The sequence below is a fragment of the Thunnus albacares genome, chromosome 2, assembly GCF_914725855.1.
Source record: "Thunnus albacares chromosome 2, fThuAlb1.1, whole genome shotgun sequence".
Classification (NCBI taxonomy): Eukaryota; Metazoa; Chordata; class Actinopteri; order Scombriformes; family Scombridae; genus Thunnus; species Thunnus albacares.
In genome coordinates this window covers 10182280-10202211 of record NC_058107.1, presented here as the reverse complement: position 1 = coordinate 10202211, position 19932 = coordinate 10182280, and the positions used below count along the sequence as shown (strand labels likewise).

The 19932-nt window shown below is 41.0% G+C and overlaps 1 protein-coding gene and 1 long non-coding RNA gene across 2 annotated transcripts in view; one reads left to right on the top strand and one right to left on the bottom strand.

The window, feature by feature from the left end:
- The window catches only part of galnt9 (polypeptide N-acetylgalactosaminyltransferase 9), a 96797-nt gene extending 90042 nt beyond the window's left edge, over positions 1 to 6755 (bottom strand). Inside the window, exon 1 of the mRNA XM_044365268.1 lies at positions 5688 to 6755. Within this exon, the coding sequence (XP_044221203.1) occupies positions 5688 to 5928 (241 nt within the window). The 5' untranslated portion in view covers positions 5929 to 6755. The remainder of the gene's footprint in view (positions 1 to 5687) is intronic.
- Positions 761 to 18673, top strand: LOC122991860. Its single transcript, XR_006405926.1, has 3 exons — positions 761 to 771; positions 10256 to 10261; positions 18586 to 18673. It is a non-coding gene; the product is annotated as an uncharacterized LOC122991860 (long non-coding RNA).
- The last annotated feature ends 1259 nt before the right edge of the window (positions 18674 to 19932 follow it).

Below are 19932 nucleotides of genomic sequence, written 5' to 3'. Positions count from 1 at the left end.
TTCTGCACAGAATGCACTGCCGATAAAGCTTGACCGTTGTTTTCTTGCTGGGAGTCCAGCAACCATCCATCAGACGACCATAAAAGAAGAACTCTCCGACTTGTTTATGTCCTTCAAATCTAATTGGACCGTGCTGCAACTCCCATGGCATGCCATTGGTAGGCAATAAACAACAGAGGGAATGGGCAATTACTTCATATCTCTGCCGGACACGGTAATCGTTATTAGTATGCTGAGTCCTCCTCTCACCATAGTTATTCCCAATGGCCATAGAATACAATTTGCGTTCTGTGCACAATTTAGAAAAAGGGGCAGTGACCTAGGATATGAGAAAATGCTTATATATATTTTATCCTCTGCTTGAAGGTGCAGACCTATCCAGTCGCCACTCCATTAGTCCCACTAAAGGAGTGGCAAATTGCAAATTTATGCTCTTCACATTTATTTTTACAATATTAGTTGTACTTTTTGTGAATCATATTGGACAATGTTAACATGACTACAAGTCACTCATCAAGATAGGGAAATGGTCAACTCACCACTTTGTAAAGTCTCCTCAAATGTAAACATTAGAGTAAACATCAAGGGAAAGGTGAAGGGGATAAACACCAGCTACGATCCTGACCACAAAGACAAGCAAGACCATCTCTGCATCCATCTCTGTATGCATCTCAACATCAGAGGAAACACTGAGGTAAAAATGGCCAGATTAAACACTGACTGCAATCCTCGCCACATGGATCTTAGCATCCTGCTAACCAATGTACAGGCGTTGGATAAAAAACTTGATCACCTCTGTGCCCGTATCTGTTTCCAACGGGATATCAGGAACTGCAATGTCCTTTGTTTCACCAAAACTTGGCCTGGAATACTGGACGATCTGACAGAACAGAGGACTCTGGCAAGAAAAAAGGAGGAGGCCTGTGCTTTATGGTGAATAAGGATTGGTGTGACAGTGGAAATATTAAAGTGCTATCCTGTTCCTGCTCACCTGATCTGGAATTATTATCAATCAAATGCAGACCGCATTTTCTACCAAGGGAATTTACATTGTTCATTATCACAGTGGTCTACATCCCACCACAGGTGAGTACAGAGGCTACCCTGTTGGATCTTTGCAAAGACTTGAACTGCTCACAGACCGGAAATCCTGATGCTGCACTCATTGTTGATGATGTCAGGAGGGCTTTCAAGTGTGTGAACTCCAAGAAAGCAGCAGGACCAGACGGTAACAATGGGGGTATCCTCAAACTATGTGCTGACCAACTAGCGCCCATGTTCACAATAATATTCAACCTGTCCCTGCCTCAGTCTGTCACACCGACGTGCCTAAAGAAGTCCACCATCATGCCTGTACCCACCAAAACAAGAGCAGTCTACCTAAATGACTACTGCCCAGTGGCACTCACCACTATAGTGATGAAGTGCTTTGAACGGCGGGTCAAGGATTACATCTGCTCCTCACTACCCAGCACGCTGGACCCACTACAGTTTGCCTACCATCCCAAATGGTAAACAGAAGACACCATAGCACACATCCTCCACACCACCCTATCTCACCTGGACAAGAAAGGGAGCTATGTGAGGTTACTATTCATTGACTACAGTTCAATGTTTAACACCATAGTTCCCTCCAGGCTTGTCACAAAGTTCAAGGACCTGAAATTAAACACCTCACTGCGTATGTGGATCCCTGACTTCCTGATAGGCAGACCCCAGGGGGTGAGGGTAGGTGGACACACCTCATATGCCCTCATCCTTAACACCGGAGAACCCCAGGGCTGCATTTTGAGCCCCCTGTTCTACTTCCTGTACACACATGTCTGTGTAGCCACTTTTGACTCCAACACCATCATCAAGTTTGCTGACAATACAGCTGTGGTGGGCTTGATCACAGATAACAATGAAAAGATCTGTCTGAAGGAAGTAGAGGACCTGACCCGGTGCTGTCAGGACAAGAAGCAGGGAAGGAACTATGCCTCCCTTATCATCAATGGGTCCTCGGTAGAGAAGGTGGACAGCTTCGAACACCTTGGTGCCCACATTGCCAAGGGCCTGACCTGGGCACTACATAGTGACTCAGTGGTGGGAAAGGCAAGGGAAAGGCAAAGCAGAGACTGCTTCACCTCAGGCGCTTGAAGAAATTCCAGGTACCCCCTCAAATACTGAGGACTTTGTACTTCTGCTCCATTGAGAGCATCCTGACAAGGAACATCACTGCCTGGTACAGAAACAACACCAAACAGGACCACAAAGCACTGCAAAGAGTGGTTCGGCTGAACATACAATCGGCAGTGCTCTACCCTGCCTAAAGGATATTTACACCAGGCACTGGAACAATAAGTCTAGGAGAATAATTAAAGATAATGGCCTTTTCTCCCTGCTGTGGTAGGGAAGAAGGTACCGGATATACCCAGATAAGAGTTTTTTTTTTAATGTTCAAATAGAGTGAACTGGTAGGATTACATTTCACTGTGATTGTACCTCATATGATTACATGTGACAAATAAACTTGATTGATTAATTAATTGATTGATTGATTGATTGATTGATTGATTGATTGATTGATTGATATGATTAAGTATGCCATTAAACAGCTCAAGACAAATCATGGAGGGATTGTGACAGCCAGCGAACATTTCCAGCCTGTGTGCCCTCCTGTGTACACACTGATGCTGTCAAAGAAAAATTCCATAACTGCAGTTGATTCCATTTTCTGTTTTTTAAACTTGGATCGTGTAGACAGAGATTCATGCCTGTAGGGGTTGTTTCTGAATTGTAAATTTATTGAACGCCTGACTTATAAAAATTGATTTGTTTAATTAATGAATTCAACAGTTTGTTATGTGAAGTCAAATTTGAATTTCAGTGCAATGGCCCGACACTGAACGCAATTTTTACTGATCTGATCTAATTTAGCAAATTAATTTTACATCTTCCTAACCAGCTCTCTGAGATGCACATTAAGGTTCAATGCTTTTATTCTCTTGTATTCCTGTATTAACTGCAAGGCAGAAAACTGTGCCAGCTTTGCACTCATAGTAGTTCGTGGCTTGTTCCTCGCTTCAGCCCATCATCGACAGCCACTCTTTTCACTGGTGAAAGACCTGCAAATTATGTGCCAGCAAATAGAACTCAACTCTGCTGCACCAAGTAAGCAGTTTTGAGAATAAATTATAAAGCTGATATGATGTTCAGTAACATAAAACATCTGACACAATAAGCAGCTCTCTTGACTGTGTATGTCTAGCTGAAGAGAAGGTGGATGCCTTTCAGCCAACAGTCACTAGTCAAAGGTCAACTGCAAATTATACTGTACCAAATCAAATTCTACAAATCCATGTTTTAAAATTCACCCTTTCAAAACTTGTATTAGACAAATTGATATAATTTACACACATTTTCAGCTGGGACAACCCCACTATATGATCTCATTCCTAAAATCATTTTGTAGACAGTGTGTCTCTGTCTCTCGGCAGTGACACAGGGTTGACTGGCTCAGCTGCATAAAACCAATTGACTGATAGGATTCATTGTACTTTTTGAGAGGCAATGCCTTCTCTCTGGATGCCAGATGCCAAGCATAACTCAAAGTGACAGAGTGACCCTCAAATAGCTGCTGAAGCTTGAGCATAATAACAAGATCAGGAACAGGAACAATCTAGAGTTGCACTGCTTTGGGGCTGTGAAGCTGTGAAATGTCCTTAACTACTGACTGTTGAGGAAAGTGGTTGACTGTTGAGTCCAATGGGCTGTCAAGACACTTTTTCTGGATTTTCCTAATATAACAATCTATTAGAAGTGGAGACTTTTTCTACAGAAGGAGCATTTTCAAGAATTAAAGGGTAATGCTTATTTTCAGCTTCTTTTTTTTAACTTCTTTACTGAATGTTCTTGAATTTGCAATACCATCTTGATAGATTTCAGGCAGCTGAACTGTAATTAAAGGGGTATTCAGATATCTGTGACCTCTACTGGTGACCAGTGTGAAATACAACAACACTACCAGAACTTGCCTCCTCCCACACAGCCCCCATCCCTCACAGTTCCCCCGTCATCCTGAGCTACAGTGCAGTGTAATTTACACGAATGATAAAGTCGCAATGTCCCAGGAGAGAACAGTGAGCTGGTAGATAGAAATTGACTTTACTGATGGATTAGGAATCAGTCAGTAACACCTTGCAATACAGTAGCATTTCACCATAATGAAAAATGGAATAACAGTGCTGATTCCTCATGATTTGGCTGTAGAACAAGACGTTTTAGTTTTCATTGATGAAACATCACTGGCTCAAAACATGTTCTGCATCATTTAGGAGATGTACATGTGAGTAGGTGGGAGGTTTAGGGTATTTGGATTTAGTTGAAATGCCAGTGGTTGAGGAGTTTTATTCCAGAACAGAGTTTGAGCCAGAACATATTTTTTAGGGGGTAGAAATATGGTACATAGTTGAATAATCAGTGAGTCACTGCTATTGATCAACAATTCTATCAACCCCCTGCAGGTATATTATAATCTGCTTGTGCTGTAAGGTAGTAAAACACTTCTGTGGCATCCTCATACAACACCACTGACATTGTCTTGAGGTATGCCACCAAGACAGTCACAACAGTGTGAGAACATTTTACTTGCGATCTCATTTAGCCTCAATATCCCGTGAGTGAGCACTGTGCAGTCACAAAATAATGAATAATGAATATGCTTTTGATGCAAGCCACGGCAGTAATGGAGCTTGATGTGAATGGATTTTAAGGACCTAAATCGATAAAGTTATTAATTACAGATGTATTAAATGCTGCCATACTCCCATAGGACTGGTTATTATATGTACTGTAAGCAAGTCATTCTTTTCAACCGTCTGTGCAAATAATGCCAAACAAATCTGTTTGATCATGTGGATCTCGCAAAGCAGAATATGACCGTGCATTGGACAGAGTCATACGTAGCCTGATTTTAAAGATTGCTGCTCTGCTCAGGAGACTAATTCTGCCCCACAGACTAATGGCCATGTAATGAAATACAAGTTTGTCATTCTGTTATAGAGTCATTGCATTACACTCTCCTTCAAAAACTCAGACAGCTTGTTAAATCTGATCAGTTTCACCAGCAGTGCCTCCACTGAAATGACAAGAGCTGCTGCTGAGATGCAGACTTCCTCTAAGCGGGATTCTATACAGAACAGAAGGACATCAATACTTAAAGCATAAGTTTATGTGAAGTTTACAGCAAGTCAGTTATGGGTTAGGGATGTCACAGTCGGATAGGCTGTTAAAGTAATGGTCTAGTAAAGTCTATCAACACAAATGGTGTAGCCACATACAGCAAGTATTGCACTATAATACATCATCCTGCTTCATTAGCTTCTAAACAAGCAGGGCTAGTGATTTAGAGGCAGCAGACCTCTAATGACCAAGACGTTTGACATTGTTTCATGCGTAAAATGGAGCTGAATTTCAACTGATTTGCCAAATAAATGAGGTTACACACTTATAGAAAAATATGCATGAGTCATGCTTCAGGTTTGAGGGTAAACTCAGCTCAATGCAGCCTTTCTATTTTTTGTGTTTTGGAAGACAGTTTGGCTTGTAATTGTCTTCATTTGATGAAATGATGATGACCTCTTTGTCATTAAACCTCTGGATTTGCCACTGTGCCAGATTATCAAGATTATTAAACTATTCCCTACCGTTTAACTGATTGTAGACCACATCCTCCAGCCTCTCCAACCTCTGGAGAATAGACTGTCTATCCACCAAGTTGGAAACTTTGCCATTTCTGGCTCGCAGCCTCTGGTCAGAAATACGCCCTATCTGGATGAGTTCCTCGGATCGGTCTTGGATCCTGCAGTAGACCGAAAACAAGATAATCCCCACAAACACCAGAATGTTGACGGTCAGCAAAGTTTTGATTTTGCGTGCCACAGCCATGAAAGAGAATATTGTCTGGCTGACACAGTCAAGCCCAGCAGCTGTCCATGTGCGGTGGCCTGCTTTACCACCTTACTGTGTATTGCAGGTGGATGCTTTTTTTTGCCCCGGGAGAGAAGGTCAACTCGTGGAGACCCGGGCAGCTGACGGATCCGTTCAGCACCACGGACAGCTCAGGAGGCTGCGCTCACTTGGTAGCGGGGCATCACATCCGTCACATGGAAGTTCAAGGTGGGAAAGGTTGAGCGATGCTTTGTATGGGCTTCACTGCCCCGGGAAACAGCTGCACACGCTCTGCCGTCGTTTGAGCTACATATTACAACCGAGAGATGACGCCAGGGAAGGCATTCATCCTCTTGAACAGCCTACGGCAGTTGCAAAACATCTCTCCTCCGCAACGTGATAAGTCGCCAGTTCCTTAGCCCCAATATGTCTCGTCCATCTTACAGGAGATGCACTGCAATAACCGCTGGCGGCGAAGCATCCTCCTGTTATAACTGCTTTGCTGTGGCATCTCCTTTTTCAAAGGCGTTGTGGTCACTCGATCCGTCCCGCTCTGCAAATATGAACCCGAGGAGCTTATGCCCAGAAAATATGTGCATGCTTCAAAAACAAGGCGGCGTTTCTCTCTCCCGCTCTCTCTCTCCCTCCGTCTCTTTCGCTCAGTGCTTGTGTTCCGTCAGTCCATTGTTGTTTCCCTTGTCGGCGGTGCAGAGTAGGACGAGTTGAGAGCAGATTTGCCCTCAAATGCTGTCAAACGATGCCGATGCTCAGTGTCGGTGAGAGAGATGCAGCCGAGCTCTGGCATGCTGTCTCTCCTCCTAGTCTCTCCGCTCTCTGTCAGGGAGGAAGAGCCGCTGCTGCGTCCTGACGTTTAGAGGCACAATCATGAATATTCAGGAGCTGTATTGGGCTCACAGGATAAAATAAACAGCAGGATTCTGAAAGCAGCAAATACTTCCACTTGGTAGAGCAGCCTTCTCCCCGTATCAGTTAGTGAACTGTGAAAGTGTGTGCGAAGATGTGTTAACAGATTTTGCTATTTGATCCGTAATGCGTAGGTTAACAGTTTCCATCTCACCTCTGATGCCACTGCCACGGGCAACTTAAGCTTTACTGCTGAACATCCATGTTGTATAGGTTTTAATTTGCATATTATGCAACTGCCCGTGCATACATGCGTGGTCAACTTCAGGAATGGCTTAAAATCATCATCATTTCATGAATCACATGCTTGGAAAGAGCTTAGCAAACACATCCCGTACCGTGTAAATAACCTATTTTTAATCAAGGCCATTGGGAAAAGAGGTAGAATTCGTCTATATTTCTACTGGATCACTTCATAACAGAAGTTTAAGACAATTCAAGAAAAAAAACACCTCACATTGCAGCCCACACTGTTTACTGTTTTGAGTGCAGTGCAGAACCCCCACAGCTCAAAACAGAGATCTTGAAGGACATGGGCAGTATAGACAAGAGCCATGCAGTAATGTTCCAATGATCAGCAGCCAGTTCAGATCACTTTCTCCTCACAAATCTCCCTCTGGCCATTGCGAGCTTCTCATCTCCAATTCCAAATGAATTATGGCTCAAGCAAATCACGTACAAAGAGATTCAGTCTCACTGCTACTTTTACTTGATTAGGCAAACCCAGACATGGCACAGACTGCCCAAAGCACTTTGATCCCACTTCACACCCACCAGAGGATCTCAGATTTATACACTTTGGTTTGTTTGCTGCTTCACTATAATAAGATGTAAAACCTTTATAGACTGCGCAGATCTTTGTCAGAGGACATCTAGTACGAACAAAAGTATTCTCATACCTCCTCAAATGCCTTGATGGTACACTTCTTCGAGATTAAATCAATTCTGATTTTCTGTGAGCAGATTCGAGAGCTTTTATTTTTAATCCTCTTGCAGATCAGTTGCCGAGTTGGAGAGAAGTGGTGCACAGTAGTATAGAGCATGATCTTCAAAGAGCATGACCTCATCAGTGTTATGAAGACATAAACTAAACATGAGAGGTTCAGTGAACTATATATTATCCACAAAGTCCTTGCAGTTATGTGTCAAATATATGAAAATGTGCATATTCCTTACCTTAAATCAGTTTATTTAAAGCGGATATATCATTAGCTTTTTGTGATTTTGTTATTTTTATACTGTTATGACGTCAGCTGTATATGTTGGTCAAAGGTCCAAGACTTGAGGTGAACAAATGTAAAATGCTTCCTGGGAGTCAAAGGCCCTGAACGTCTATTGGTGACCTTTGTTGCTAAGGTTGTTTCATGGATTGTTCATGAAAGCCTACTACTACTGTACCATACTGATCATACTATTCTCAATCATACATCTGTTTTAATGATGGTAGCCCATGTGCTTCCTCTCAAGCCTTGCAGCTCTTGTGTTTCTCAGCTCTGTATGACAAATACTTTTAAAATAACTGGCTTTGTATGCCACGTTTTAATTGGGATTCCTGCTGCACACAAGTCCCATTACAAAAGGTGCTGATTTGACTCGAGGTCTGCAGAAACAGACAGACTGTGGGGAAATCACTGTTACAGCCACCTCAGCCACAGGGCCTCTGCTCAGCTGCTCATACAGCAGCTACAGTATCATTGCCCAATGCATTCCTATGTAAGACTCTCTGAAGACTTATGTTCTGTTTTCTGCATTCAGCACCCTGCTTGCCTCTGTTACTGCAGACACTGGCACTGAAGTGTTTTAACCATATTAACCTGGGTCACTGCCAGCTGCACCTTCGTCATCCCACTCAGTGTTTCTGCATAAGCCACTTGAATATGTTCAGTGGGAGGACGCAGGCAGGAAAGAACTGTGTGCATCCAGTGCTGCTGCAAGACTGATGTAGGAAACATCTGCAGCCACATACTATTTAGATCTAGCTTTCATAACAATTTGATTCTAAAGAGTGGATAATTCAAAATGTGAGTATATATAAGTCTGTTATGTATTAATCACAAGCATCAATGTTTTAATAATGTTAACAGATGCCCTGTAATTAAAGTCATATTACCTATGGAAAATATTGATTAGTGCAGTTTTAAAAGTGCTCAGTGTATACTAGACACCAACCATGCAGTAAATGCTGGCTTGCAGCAGGAGCCTATAGAAGTCTTGGCTCCAAAGAGGATAGCAACTACTGTAAAACACAAGGAAGTAAGTGCTTTGTTGGGGACCATTTAGTTTGCTACAGTCCAGTGATTTTAGTACACTGGGCATTATCATCAGTTGAAGCTGCTCTTCACAGTGTTTGGTTCACAAGAGGCCAACATGGCCAGGCAGAGTGAATGTGTTCAGACAAGATGCTATTACCGTAAGCAAGGACAGCCAGAAGTCAACAGATCACACACATCTGCCACATTGCTGGACTCCATTTACCAGCAGAGTGAGAGATCAAAACAACTTTCCGTCAGCTTTTTGCTCTTTCGTTGTGTTGTGTTTATTTAACATTTCATCCAGGTTTCAATTAGCCACAAGCCAACTTTGTGTCCTTGCCACCGTAATAGAATACAAAATGTCCTCGTGGGTGTGTTGATAGAACATAATGAAAAGAAGACCTTGTGACTTCTTTGAAAGTATTTTGTATTCAGTATGAAGCAAACTAAGAATAACTAGTCAGAATCAGCAGGCACCAAGCACAATTGAAAATGTAATATTCAAAAAGTAAATTATTAAAACATGTCTCACCTTTGGACATGGCAAGTTCATCATCATACACGAGACTATTTTTTTTCCTGAGAGAGAAAATTGTGTCCTCCATTTGTATTCAGAGTGCCTAATATGCATAACATTTTGGCATATACACAAACGATCTAATTCACCACAGGCTACATCAAGGTCAGCGTGACCATTGTGAAAAGAAAAAAAAAAGCAGCTGTCAAATCTGATGCAGCATGAACAGAGGTACTGATGTAGCTGAGCAAATATTCCATGTTATTCCTGATCAGCTGACATGCAGACTTGCTGTGTCGCTTTTGGGATAGAGCACCCACTCTAAGACACTCGGTCACTAATGTAGTACTGTCTGCTCGCCTGCCAGAGCTAAGTTCATACATTATCACTTTGACCCCGAGGCTAACAGCTAAGCCCCAGTTCTGTCTGCCTTAACTTAGCTCATTCACATTCCACCTCTAGCCGCTTCTCCCCACTGAGCTGCTGCGTGAGCTGTTGATTTGCCTAATGCCCTAACTAAATTAGAATAATAACCCTGCGGACAGGAATATGTGGTGTTCAGCTCCGGGCAATGTTTTACTTGTTTTTGGTTATTGTACAACATGGATGAGGCAACACTGGAGGCCAGCAGCTGAATGTTTATCAGTCGTAGCCTCATTAAGACACAATGTGCTCCTTGACCTTGGCAGACAACAGTGGCTGTTTCCGTAATGTATCACTCAGTGGCAACCCAATCACAAATGCAAAGTGCTTTTTTTCTCAAGTGGGGACAAGGCATATCTTGACCCTTTTAATGAGACAAAGACAGAGGCAGACAACGCTTTGGTAAACATGCTGTCAAACAAAATTGTGACAGGAATTATCAGTTGAGCAACTACCAAAACATTAGGCTGGAGACTGAGAAAATCAAATATCAAAATGTCAAAATGAATGATTGGCTTTATCAATATGAACATAAGCCTGGCTTCTCAATGTGTTTATATTAATGGAGCAGGAGCTCTCGAGACGCCCCCAAATGTTTCTTGATTTATGGCAGAAGCAATTACATCTTGCCAGTGTACCGATGTTTGATGGGCGAATCGGTGCAGGTAATTAGAAAGAATAATGAAACAGGGAGCCAAGGGAATGAATCCCTGCATCAAAAAATCTAATCAAAGATAAATGGACTATCCATATTACCTAGTCATTATGCCGGAAAGATTATTGTTTTAAATCCCTGTGTGGAGCAGCTATGGACTCTTTCTCAAACAAAAGCCATTACTCTGCTGACACCTCCGACTTGTTTGCAGACTGATTGATATTCTACGGCTTGTGAGCATTCTTCCAGTTTGTGTTTTCAATTTCTGGGTGAGACAATGGATGAGGGTATTTCTTACAGACATAAACAGCTATTGATGGATTTACAAAAGAATACAGAAATGTTATTAAAATGCACCCAAAAGCATACATTTGAGCCAAGGCAGAGAATCTTTACACTCTCTCACACACAAACACACACACACACATATATATATATATATATAAACAAATACACAAAGCAGTGTGTGTTGTCCTGTTTCAATCAGCACATTAAAGTGTACTGATGGGAATGCTGTAAGGATTTCTGTACGGTCAACACTAAACCCTGTAAAGTGGAATCAGATGTAATTACAAAGAAATCCTCTGCTCAGTTCTCTCCTCTGTTCAGTTGCATCTCAAAACACTCCTGCACCATACTGCTACTGCTGCTACGGCTGAGACAAACAAGAATACTTCATTACCTTGGGACATGTTAAAAATCTGTATATAATGTCAAGAATAAAAACATGTATTGCAAAAAGTATTGCTTTATCCTATTAAAACCTTTTTTTTTTTTTGCAAGCAGTGTTGAGTGGTGTTAGAGGGTGCCTTCTTGCTGAGAGTTAGATGAGAAGATTGATATCACTCTTATGTTTATACACTAAATATGAAGCAAGCAAGCAGGGAATTAGCTTAGCTTAGCATGAAGACTGGAAACAGGAGGAAACAGCTAGCCTGGCTCTGTCCTAAGGTTGGAAAACAAATCTGCCTGGCAGCACCTCTTAAGCTCACAAAATAACATGTTATATATGTACAAAAACTGAAATGTAAAAAGATGTGGTTTTATGGGGAGTATGTTTCTCTCTGGCTGCAGTGACTTCCTGGAGTCTACGCAAGTTGCCTGGTTACCTGACAGTGACGACAATAAGGTGTTAATTATTGAGTTTCAGAGGTGTATTAGTAGGTGTTTCTCCTGCTTCCAGTCCAGCTTAATAGCATACAGACGTGAGAGTGGTTATCGATCTATTCATCCAACTCTCAGCAAGAAAGCAAATAAGTATATTTCCCAAAATGTCAAACTATTCCTTCTAGGTAAATTTATTTGCAGCTGACTCACTTTCTAACCAGAATCTTATTTCCATTGATAGTCTAGGACATTTCAACTGTTTGTCCTTCAAAAGATTTATGTTCAAATCACTCGAACGCTATATTAATGCCATAAAAAGAGGCATTAGCTTAAAAACAATACTGTGAAGTAAGAGTTATGTTCACAGTTTCACCAAACTGTGGCATGCTCTGATATGTTTTGAAGTAATATCAGGAAAATACAAGAGTTTTCAGAAAATGACTCACATAATAGCCATACTGTACATGATAGCAGACGTTTCAGCTTTCATTTTTGATGCTTTATTTACACAACAAAGTGCTTGCTGGGATTAGTACAGCATATCAAGGACAGAAAGCGGCCGGCCTCCCTCACTAGGAGACTCGGAGCATGCTGATTCTGTCCAGTTTCTTGTCCATTTGTGGCCAAAAAGAAGCAGCAGCCAACATCTCAGCCAACGCTTTAATCACAGGCTCACAGCGGCAATCACAGACATAGTCGCTAATCAGTCAACACAAACACGCACACACAAACAAGCCCACATGCATGCGCATATAAACCAGCAAGGGCACAGATACACACATGTGAACTGAATATGTGTGGTGGCTCAACCTGTCTTTAGATAGATTTTGATCAATCTGTTTTTTCAAAAAAAAGTTTTATTTAGTCAAATTGCGGTTTCTGATGCTGGCAGGATTATATCTCTGGGGGCGGGTGAACAGAATATTTGTAAGTGCTTTGCATGAAAATGATCAAATTGAATATCACATCTGCTAAACTACAGCTTTAATCAAAGAAATATTGTCCTTATCAGTCTTGAAAAACCCACATAAATCTCACCATTACACACATTTGTACATATAGTATATCCAGTACAGTATGTATGCATTTAGTGAGGACACTCATCAAAAGTATATACAGCACAAGTGCTTTCATGCACATGCTCTCCTCACACACATACAAATCCCTGCAGCCAGTGTTTCCTCCAAAAGAACAAAGTCGTCGTTGGCAGCGCGGATCAAAGCATGCAGATGGCCAGACTGAAATTTACTTTCAGAGCAGAAAAACCTGCTGGCCATTGTTGGGCTAACGTCACCGCCTGAAAACTAGCCCCGTATCCAAGCATTCAAAATCTGCTTTGGACAAAGATATCATGCTTTATATCTCATCACTGCCAGAGAGACTACGATGCTGTGTGGCCAGAATGGGGCTGACATGTGAGCATTCTGCCATTTGCCAGAAAAAAGCAAAAAGCAGAGGGCCAGGAGCAGACAACATCAAAGCAGCACGTTTGGTCCCTCCTGTTAAAGACCCCTTTTGCTCGATTGTAATTAAAGATAGAGGCGCACGCAAACAGTATGTCTCCCAGAGAAAATAATTAAGTGGCTCTGCCAGTGAAGAGGGCATGTAGGTGGGAGTGGGGAGGAGGCAAAGGAAAGGGGGGATGGTGATGAAGGAATGTAAGGCTGTGCGGTGGCTGAGGTGTGTGCGGAGGGAGGTGAAGCCACAGGGGAATGCAGCAGCTGAGGTCGAAGCGGGTGCAGAGGACTGCAGGTCATCACTGCTCTTCGCTCTGCTCTCCATTCAAAATCCCTCAACACACACATACACACACAGACACATAGACACAGACAGACACACACACACTCCCTGATGGCTGATTAGAGGGCAGAAAGAGAGGGAGAGAGCAGTTGGGGGGGTTGAGCGTGTGTGGAGGGATGTCTTTTAAACAACTCTCCCCCCAGAGGCCTCAGTGTAATGTTTGAGGGAGCGGTAGGATGAAATTATGGTCCACCAGTTGAAGCTGAAGCTTTATTCTAGTAATACGCACAGCCGCTGTTGAGCAGAAGTGGAACTGCACCAAAGCCACATCATCATACATACTGAAGAACCAGAGCACACGCTAAAGCTAATTCCATGTGTTTGTGGCTTTGGTGTGACATTGATGTTTCAGTAGCATAACAAGATAGTGGTCCATGACAGTAGCCATAATAAGACTGCAGCCAGATATTGATGCACTATGGTAACCAGTGAGCCAGTGGAGCAGGACGGTGATCCATCAACCAGCCATCATCCACTAAGGATCAGTAGAGATTAGAGCTTGTGCATTTCATATTGCATGAAACTAATAAATTGGCACTGACATTGTAAACACACAAAAAAACTGTGAAACTAGATCTTGTCTACTTATTCCAGTACTAATTTGGTATGTTTTGCAGAGACAGTTAAGTTATATTGCAACTGTACACTAGTTAAAGGATATGAAATGTAATTTTTGGATGTAGTTGAGATTCTTATACTTACAGAAAGGTTTGTTATGAGTTCCTATAATTTATTTCACAATGCACTTCAAGTTAGTTTTAACATAGGTATAGTAGACATAGAATAGTTGGACATTTTGGGAAATATTTGTTGCTGAGTTGAGAGTGAGAAGATTGATAGCACTCTCTTATGAGAGTAGTATTGATCTTCTCATCTAAATCTCTGTAAGAAAGCAAATAAGTATATTTCCCAAAATGTCTGACTATTCCTTTAAATGCTTCCCCGGCATTACAGTAATTAAAGTGAAATGGTCATTGAAGGCAATAAATAACAAAAGTGTCGTACATTTGCAGGTGTGGTAATAATCTTGACTACAACTTGCTTTTAGTCACTAAAAGCCTCATTAAAAAGAATGTTGTTGTCCATTAAAGGACTTTTAAATATCACATCTTACTTCCTATTGCAATATGAAAATATTAAATGAAAGGAAAAGACAAAGGAGGATAATGGATCTTCAGAATGTACAAAAATAATGAATCATCTTCCGAGGCACTGAATCATGTAATACGCTGTCCATTGTTATGGACAATCTTCATGAAATGAAAGTATCACTGGAGCTTCAGATTTTCCCTTATTACTTTGAAAGCCAAATGAAATTCAAAGCTCCTCTGTTGTTGCTTTTTTCCGACTGGCATGACAAACCATGTTTGAACTACAGATTGCTTGCTTACTCCATTTTTCACCCGTGGCATCTATTTTATGCGGAAGGGTAAGAAAGTCAATTGGAAGTTAATTCCAATGTGTTTGATTAATGGGCACTGGAGGATGCACTCTAATCTGTGCACTGTTCAACTGTTCCATTTCAAGCCACGCACAGGTGATTATTCCCCACTTTCTCCTGGAGTAAATGTTTTTGTTGCACCTTGCCCTCCACTGACACCGCTTGTCTTGTTTCCAGGCGTCTTCCAAAGGATTTAGGGTAAGTTCTATGCTGATGGTCAAGGCCATTTTAAATCACTAATAATTATAAAATGGGAGCTAAGTTAGAACTGTAAGACTAAAATTCATTTCAGCTGTCAACACATACAGCAGGTGTTGCTGAAACCATCCTTAATCTGCAGCTGTAAAACTGGATTTTTGTATTCAATGTATAATATCCTATAATAGCATCCTACTGCATCATATTGCACTGGGTAGAAGGCAGGTGAACAAATTAGATAGACTGTGTATCAAAGAGCTAACAGACAAACAGTAGACACATTTCCCTTTTAGCCAGTTTAGGATGCAATGACACCCGTTCCACCTAAAAACTGGAAAAAGACAGTTCAGCATTTTGTATTTAGTCTCTTTATGGTTCCATGTCTTAGCACAAATGAACTAAGAGGTGTAGACATGTAATTGTTTGAGACACAACTGATTCCTTTTAGGGGACCTGCCATCCTGTCATATTTTTTGGTAAGCACAAAGAAAAAACTTTTAAAAAATGTACTGTGGTAACTCACAGCAAATCACATAGCAATTAACTGTGCTGGTAGAATGTCTTTATCTTTTCAGGTGTTCTAAACTGAATGTACATTTGTTTCATTTAAACATTGAAATAATTATGTTAATTGGAAACAAGAATCACATGGTTATTAGGTTATATATATATATAATAATAACAATATAATATTCACTAGATGGGGTTGGCCTACGTCTCTTATCCAGATATACTAATACTAATATACTAATGATCTAACCTATGATTTGTATGAAGGATAAAAAAAAATGTCTTGTGGTTGGTCTGTGTTGCATTCTCAGCACACACTAGAGTGACGAAAGGTGGCTGATGGTACACCACTCTTTTTCTGTAGTGGCATTTGCGGATTCTGAGTAGTATGTCACTGTTGATTATTGGTATGCCACTGCACTGGCTTATGGCGGCACATAGAAGGTAAACTAGCAGGGCCAGCTGTAGCTACCTTTTATTCATGTACGGCTAACATAGCAACCGTAGTCTTGACACACTTTGATCACAAATGCTAGCTATATACAAACAGGCATTATGTCAAAATGACATCTTATTTATTTCTTAACTTCATATGTCATTAAGATTAGTCATAAGCCAGCTGGGAGTGGTATACGCCAGTGAAACACATGTGGCATGACAATTTCATGAGCCATGTGTCAGTGGAACAGCAGCAACATACCACTTGTCAAAGTGACATACTACTAAGAATCAGCCTACAAAACTAAGAGTAACTAAGAGCGGCATACCATCAGCAGCTTTTCAACTGCAGTGCTGTGGACACAGTATAACCACACCTCAGTATATTTGGAAGGGAACCGAGAGTCTCAGAATGTCTCAGTATGATTGTTTTATACACACCTGGGTTCAAATGGTACCAGTCATACTTGTGAAAATAAAGGAAACTGAAGCTGCTACTCTATAAATTAAACCAACAAGGTTAGATATAAATGAGCCTTTGGTGTCTCCACATCACCTGAATTGTATGTTAGAATGTGGAAAAACCTTGATGATCAAAAATGAAAATAAGATACCATGTAAATTTGAGAGATTTTAAAACTGAACAGTTAAATCTGTGGATTTACAGCAATGCACTTGATGTGAAAATATGCATCTTATGTTGTCTAGGACGGAGTTCAGATAAGTTCACATCCTCCAGGGTGTCCTGGCTCAGCTTTTTAACAGAGCCATGTCTTTTTCACCAGTTTGCTAATCCTGTCTGCATCCTTGCCCTTGATGTTTCCACCCCAGCACATCACTGCAAAGAACAGAATGCCAGCCACCACTGACTGGTAGAGCATATTGAGCCCAACAAGCCTCCTGAAGAAGTGTTTATGTGTAGGACTCCACCATCTCCACCTCTTCACCCTGGAATATCATAGGATTGGCTTTTTCAGCTCAGTTCAATTCATTTCAGTTGAGTTCATTATTTCTCCAAATTTGGTTTGAAAATGTGGTTTTAAATAATAGCATTATCTGGTTTGACTGGCTTTGGCTTTAATCACTTAACACCTCGTCAAAAATCTCTGTTACACTGCATGGTTCAGGTTCACAGAGCTAACCTTATTGGCTTGTTCCAGTAAGCCCACAGCCTGCTTTTATTGCACAGAGCTTGAGTGGCCAAACCAGACTTTAATAGAGAATGTGAGTATAAATGATTTAATAAACCCTATAAAATAAAGTTATAATTTTGCCACAGACATTATGGGAGTTCATTTACCATTTGGCTGAAATGATATAGTGCTATCGACACAGATATTTATAGCTTTCCACTAACTAAATTTCCTTGAGTTGTTACCCTCTAAATGCTGCTGCTCTGTGTTGTTAACACTCTCACTGTAGTTCATCACACCAGGACACAAAGACATCAAAAACACATTCATAAGCTTACTCTTCCATAATAAAGCAATATGGATCACTGTGGTGAACGCCTAAAACATGACATCAAGTGGATTCATTAGCAGCAATGGCCTATATTTTATGCACATACAGCTTTTCCTCTGTTTTTATTACATTGGTGCACATACTGAAACACTGTGAAAAAGCCTCAGATGACCTCATAGCATTAAGGATAGATCACTACCAAGCTTCTGTGAAAGAGGAGTGCTAGATGTTTAGATGGTAATTGTTTGCTGCTACCACTGTGAGCAAACAGAATACTTTAAAAAATAATGTAGGCTTTCAAACCCAAAAGAAATGCTTCTTAATCTATGATTTTTCCCCTCTAGCAAATGTAGCATTTATCTCAGCATGACCTGCTGAGAACTAGATTACCTTAAAATGTTTCTCTAGAATTAAAGCTCACTTACTTTTGGTGTCTTGCACTCTGGATGAGAGTTTCATGCATCACAGGGAGATAACCACCATTTGAAAATAATTAGATCTACTCTGAGAACGACTGCTCACATAAAAGCACATTATGGGTATATACATATACAGATGGGTGACAAATTAAAGGAAAAAAACAACAAAAAGTGTCTTAATAAGGTGTTGGTTCACCACATGCCACCAGAACAGCCTCAGTGCTCCTTGGCATTGATTCTACAAATCTCTGGACTCTTCTGGAGGGATGAACACCATTTTTCAAAAAGATACTCCCTCATTTGGTGTTTTGATGATGGTGGTGGAGAGCGCTGTCTAACACGTCGGTCCAAAATCTCCCATAGGTGTTAAATTGGGTTGAGATCTGGTGACTGTGAAGGCCATAGCACATGATTCACATCATTTTCATACTCATCAAACCATTCAGTGACCCTTCGTGCCCTGTGAATTGGGGCATAGTCATCCTGAAAGAGACCACTCCCATCAGGATAGAAATGTTTCATTCATAGGAAAAGGTGATCACTCAGAACAAATTTGTACTGATTTGCAGCGACCCTTCCCTCTAAGTGGACCCAAACCATCCCAGCAAAATGCCCCCCACAGCACAACAGAGCCGCTGGATCCCCTCAATGTAGGGGTCAAGCATTCAGACCTGTACTGGTTTTTCCTTTAATTTGTCACCAGTTTGTATATTTAAAAAAAAAAGATAATTTTATGCCATAGTTTTAGATATTGTAGCATTTTGGAATGAAGCCTACACATTACTGTATGACTCAGTCAGCCAAGCAACATCAACAGAGACAGTGAGAGCTATTTTTGTTGCATTGTGACCTACCCTGATCTTCACAGCAGCAAGGTGGTCAAAAAGGTGCAACAACAGGCGTGTCAGTAATAATTCAGTGGCATATTGAAAATTTAAGGTGTCATGGTTTACCAAGGTTTGTGGTTTTTCCACTTCCTGCTCAGACCAGGTCAAACGTAAAAGGTGCTCATGTGTCATGTGCTTTTTTTGTGGCCCTGCTGAGTGATGCAGTCAAGTCAAGCAGAAAAAAATATTTAAGGACAACAACATTTTTCATGCTGATGCAGCTGTGACTGATTGTCCAACATTAACTGTGAGTATGTGAATTGATGAGGATTGTCTATAAATGTCATGAATATAAATTGTTCTAGCAAAACCACACAAGTAGTCCACATCCAGTTGGCTCGTTACCTAATATAATTAAACAATGTCTTTTAATAGTGGATCTCCTTGCACATATGGTAAACCAAATGTGTTATCACCTCACAGGCTAATTTAAGGTGCTGTATACTGTATTCTCTTGGGGTGATGCAGCACCTCCCACACATGGACATCAGTTTCCTTTTTGGGGGAGCTTTTGTGACAGATCTGCTCTGCACTGTCTTCTCTACAAGGAAATTGTCAGAATGCTGTGGTGCAGGGACAATTTGATAGCTATTGTATTTGCTGCTGTGCAGCTACACTGTGAGTTTTGCACCATGCACCAAAATGAGTGCCCTACATTTTGGTATTAACTGCTTTTTCTTAACATGACAAGGATTGACTAAGTAGTCAATAATATATCAAAGGTTATGAAAAGTGAATTCAACTTTTATAGTGCTGTATTCTCCACTTCTCCATAACAATATAATATTTTGAACCAATTTTCTTTCATATAAAACATAAAGAAGTTTAATCATAATGTTTAAAATGTATCTTTTCATGTGCCAAAAGAATGTATTTAGCACTGCAAACTGCTAGAACACACTTGGGACAAAAATAGCAGTGGATGCGGAACTAAAACAAATTACCCTGAAGCTCTACTGTGATGCA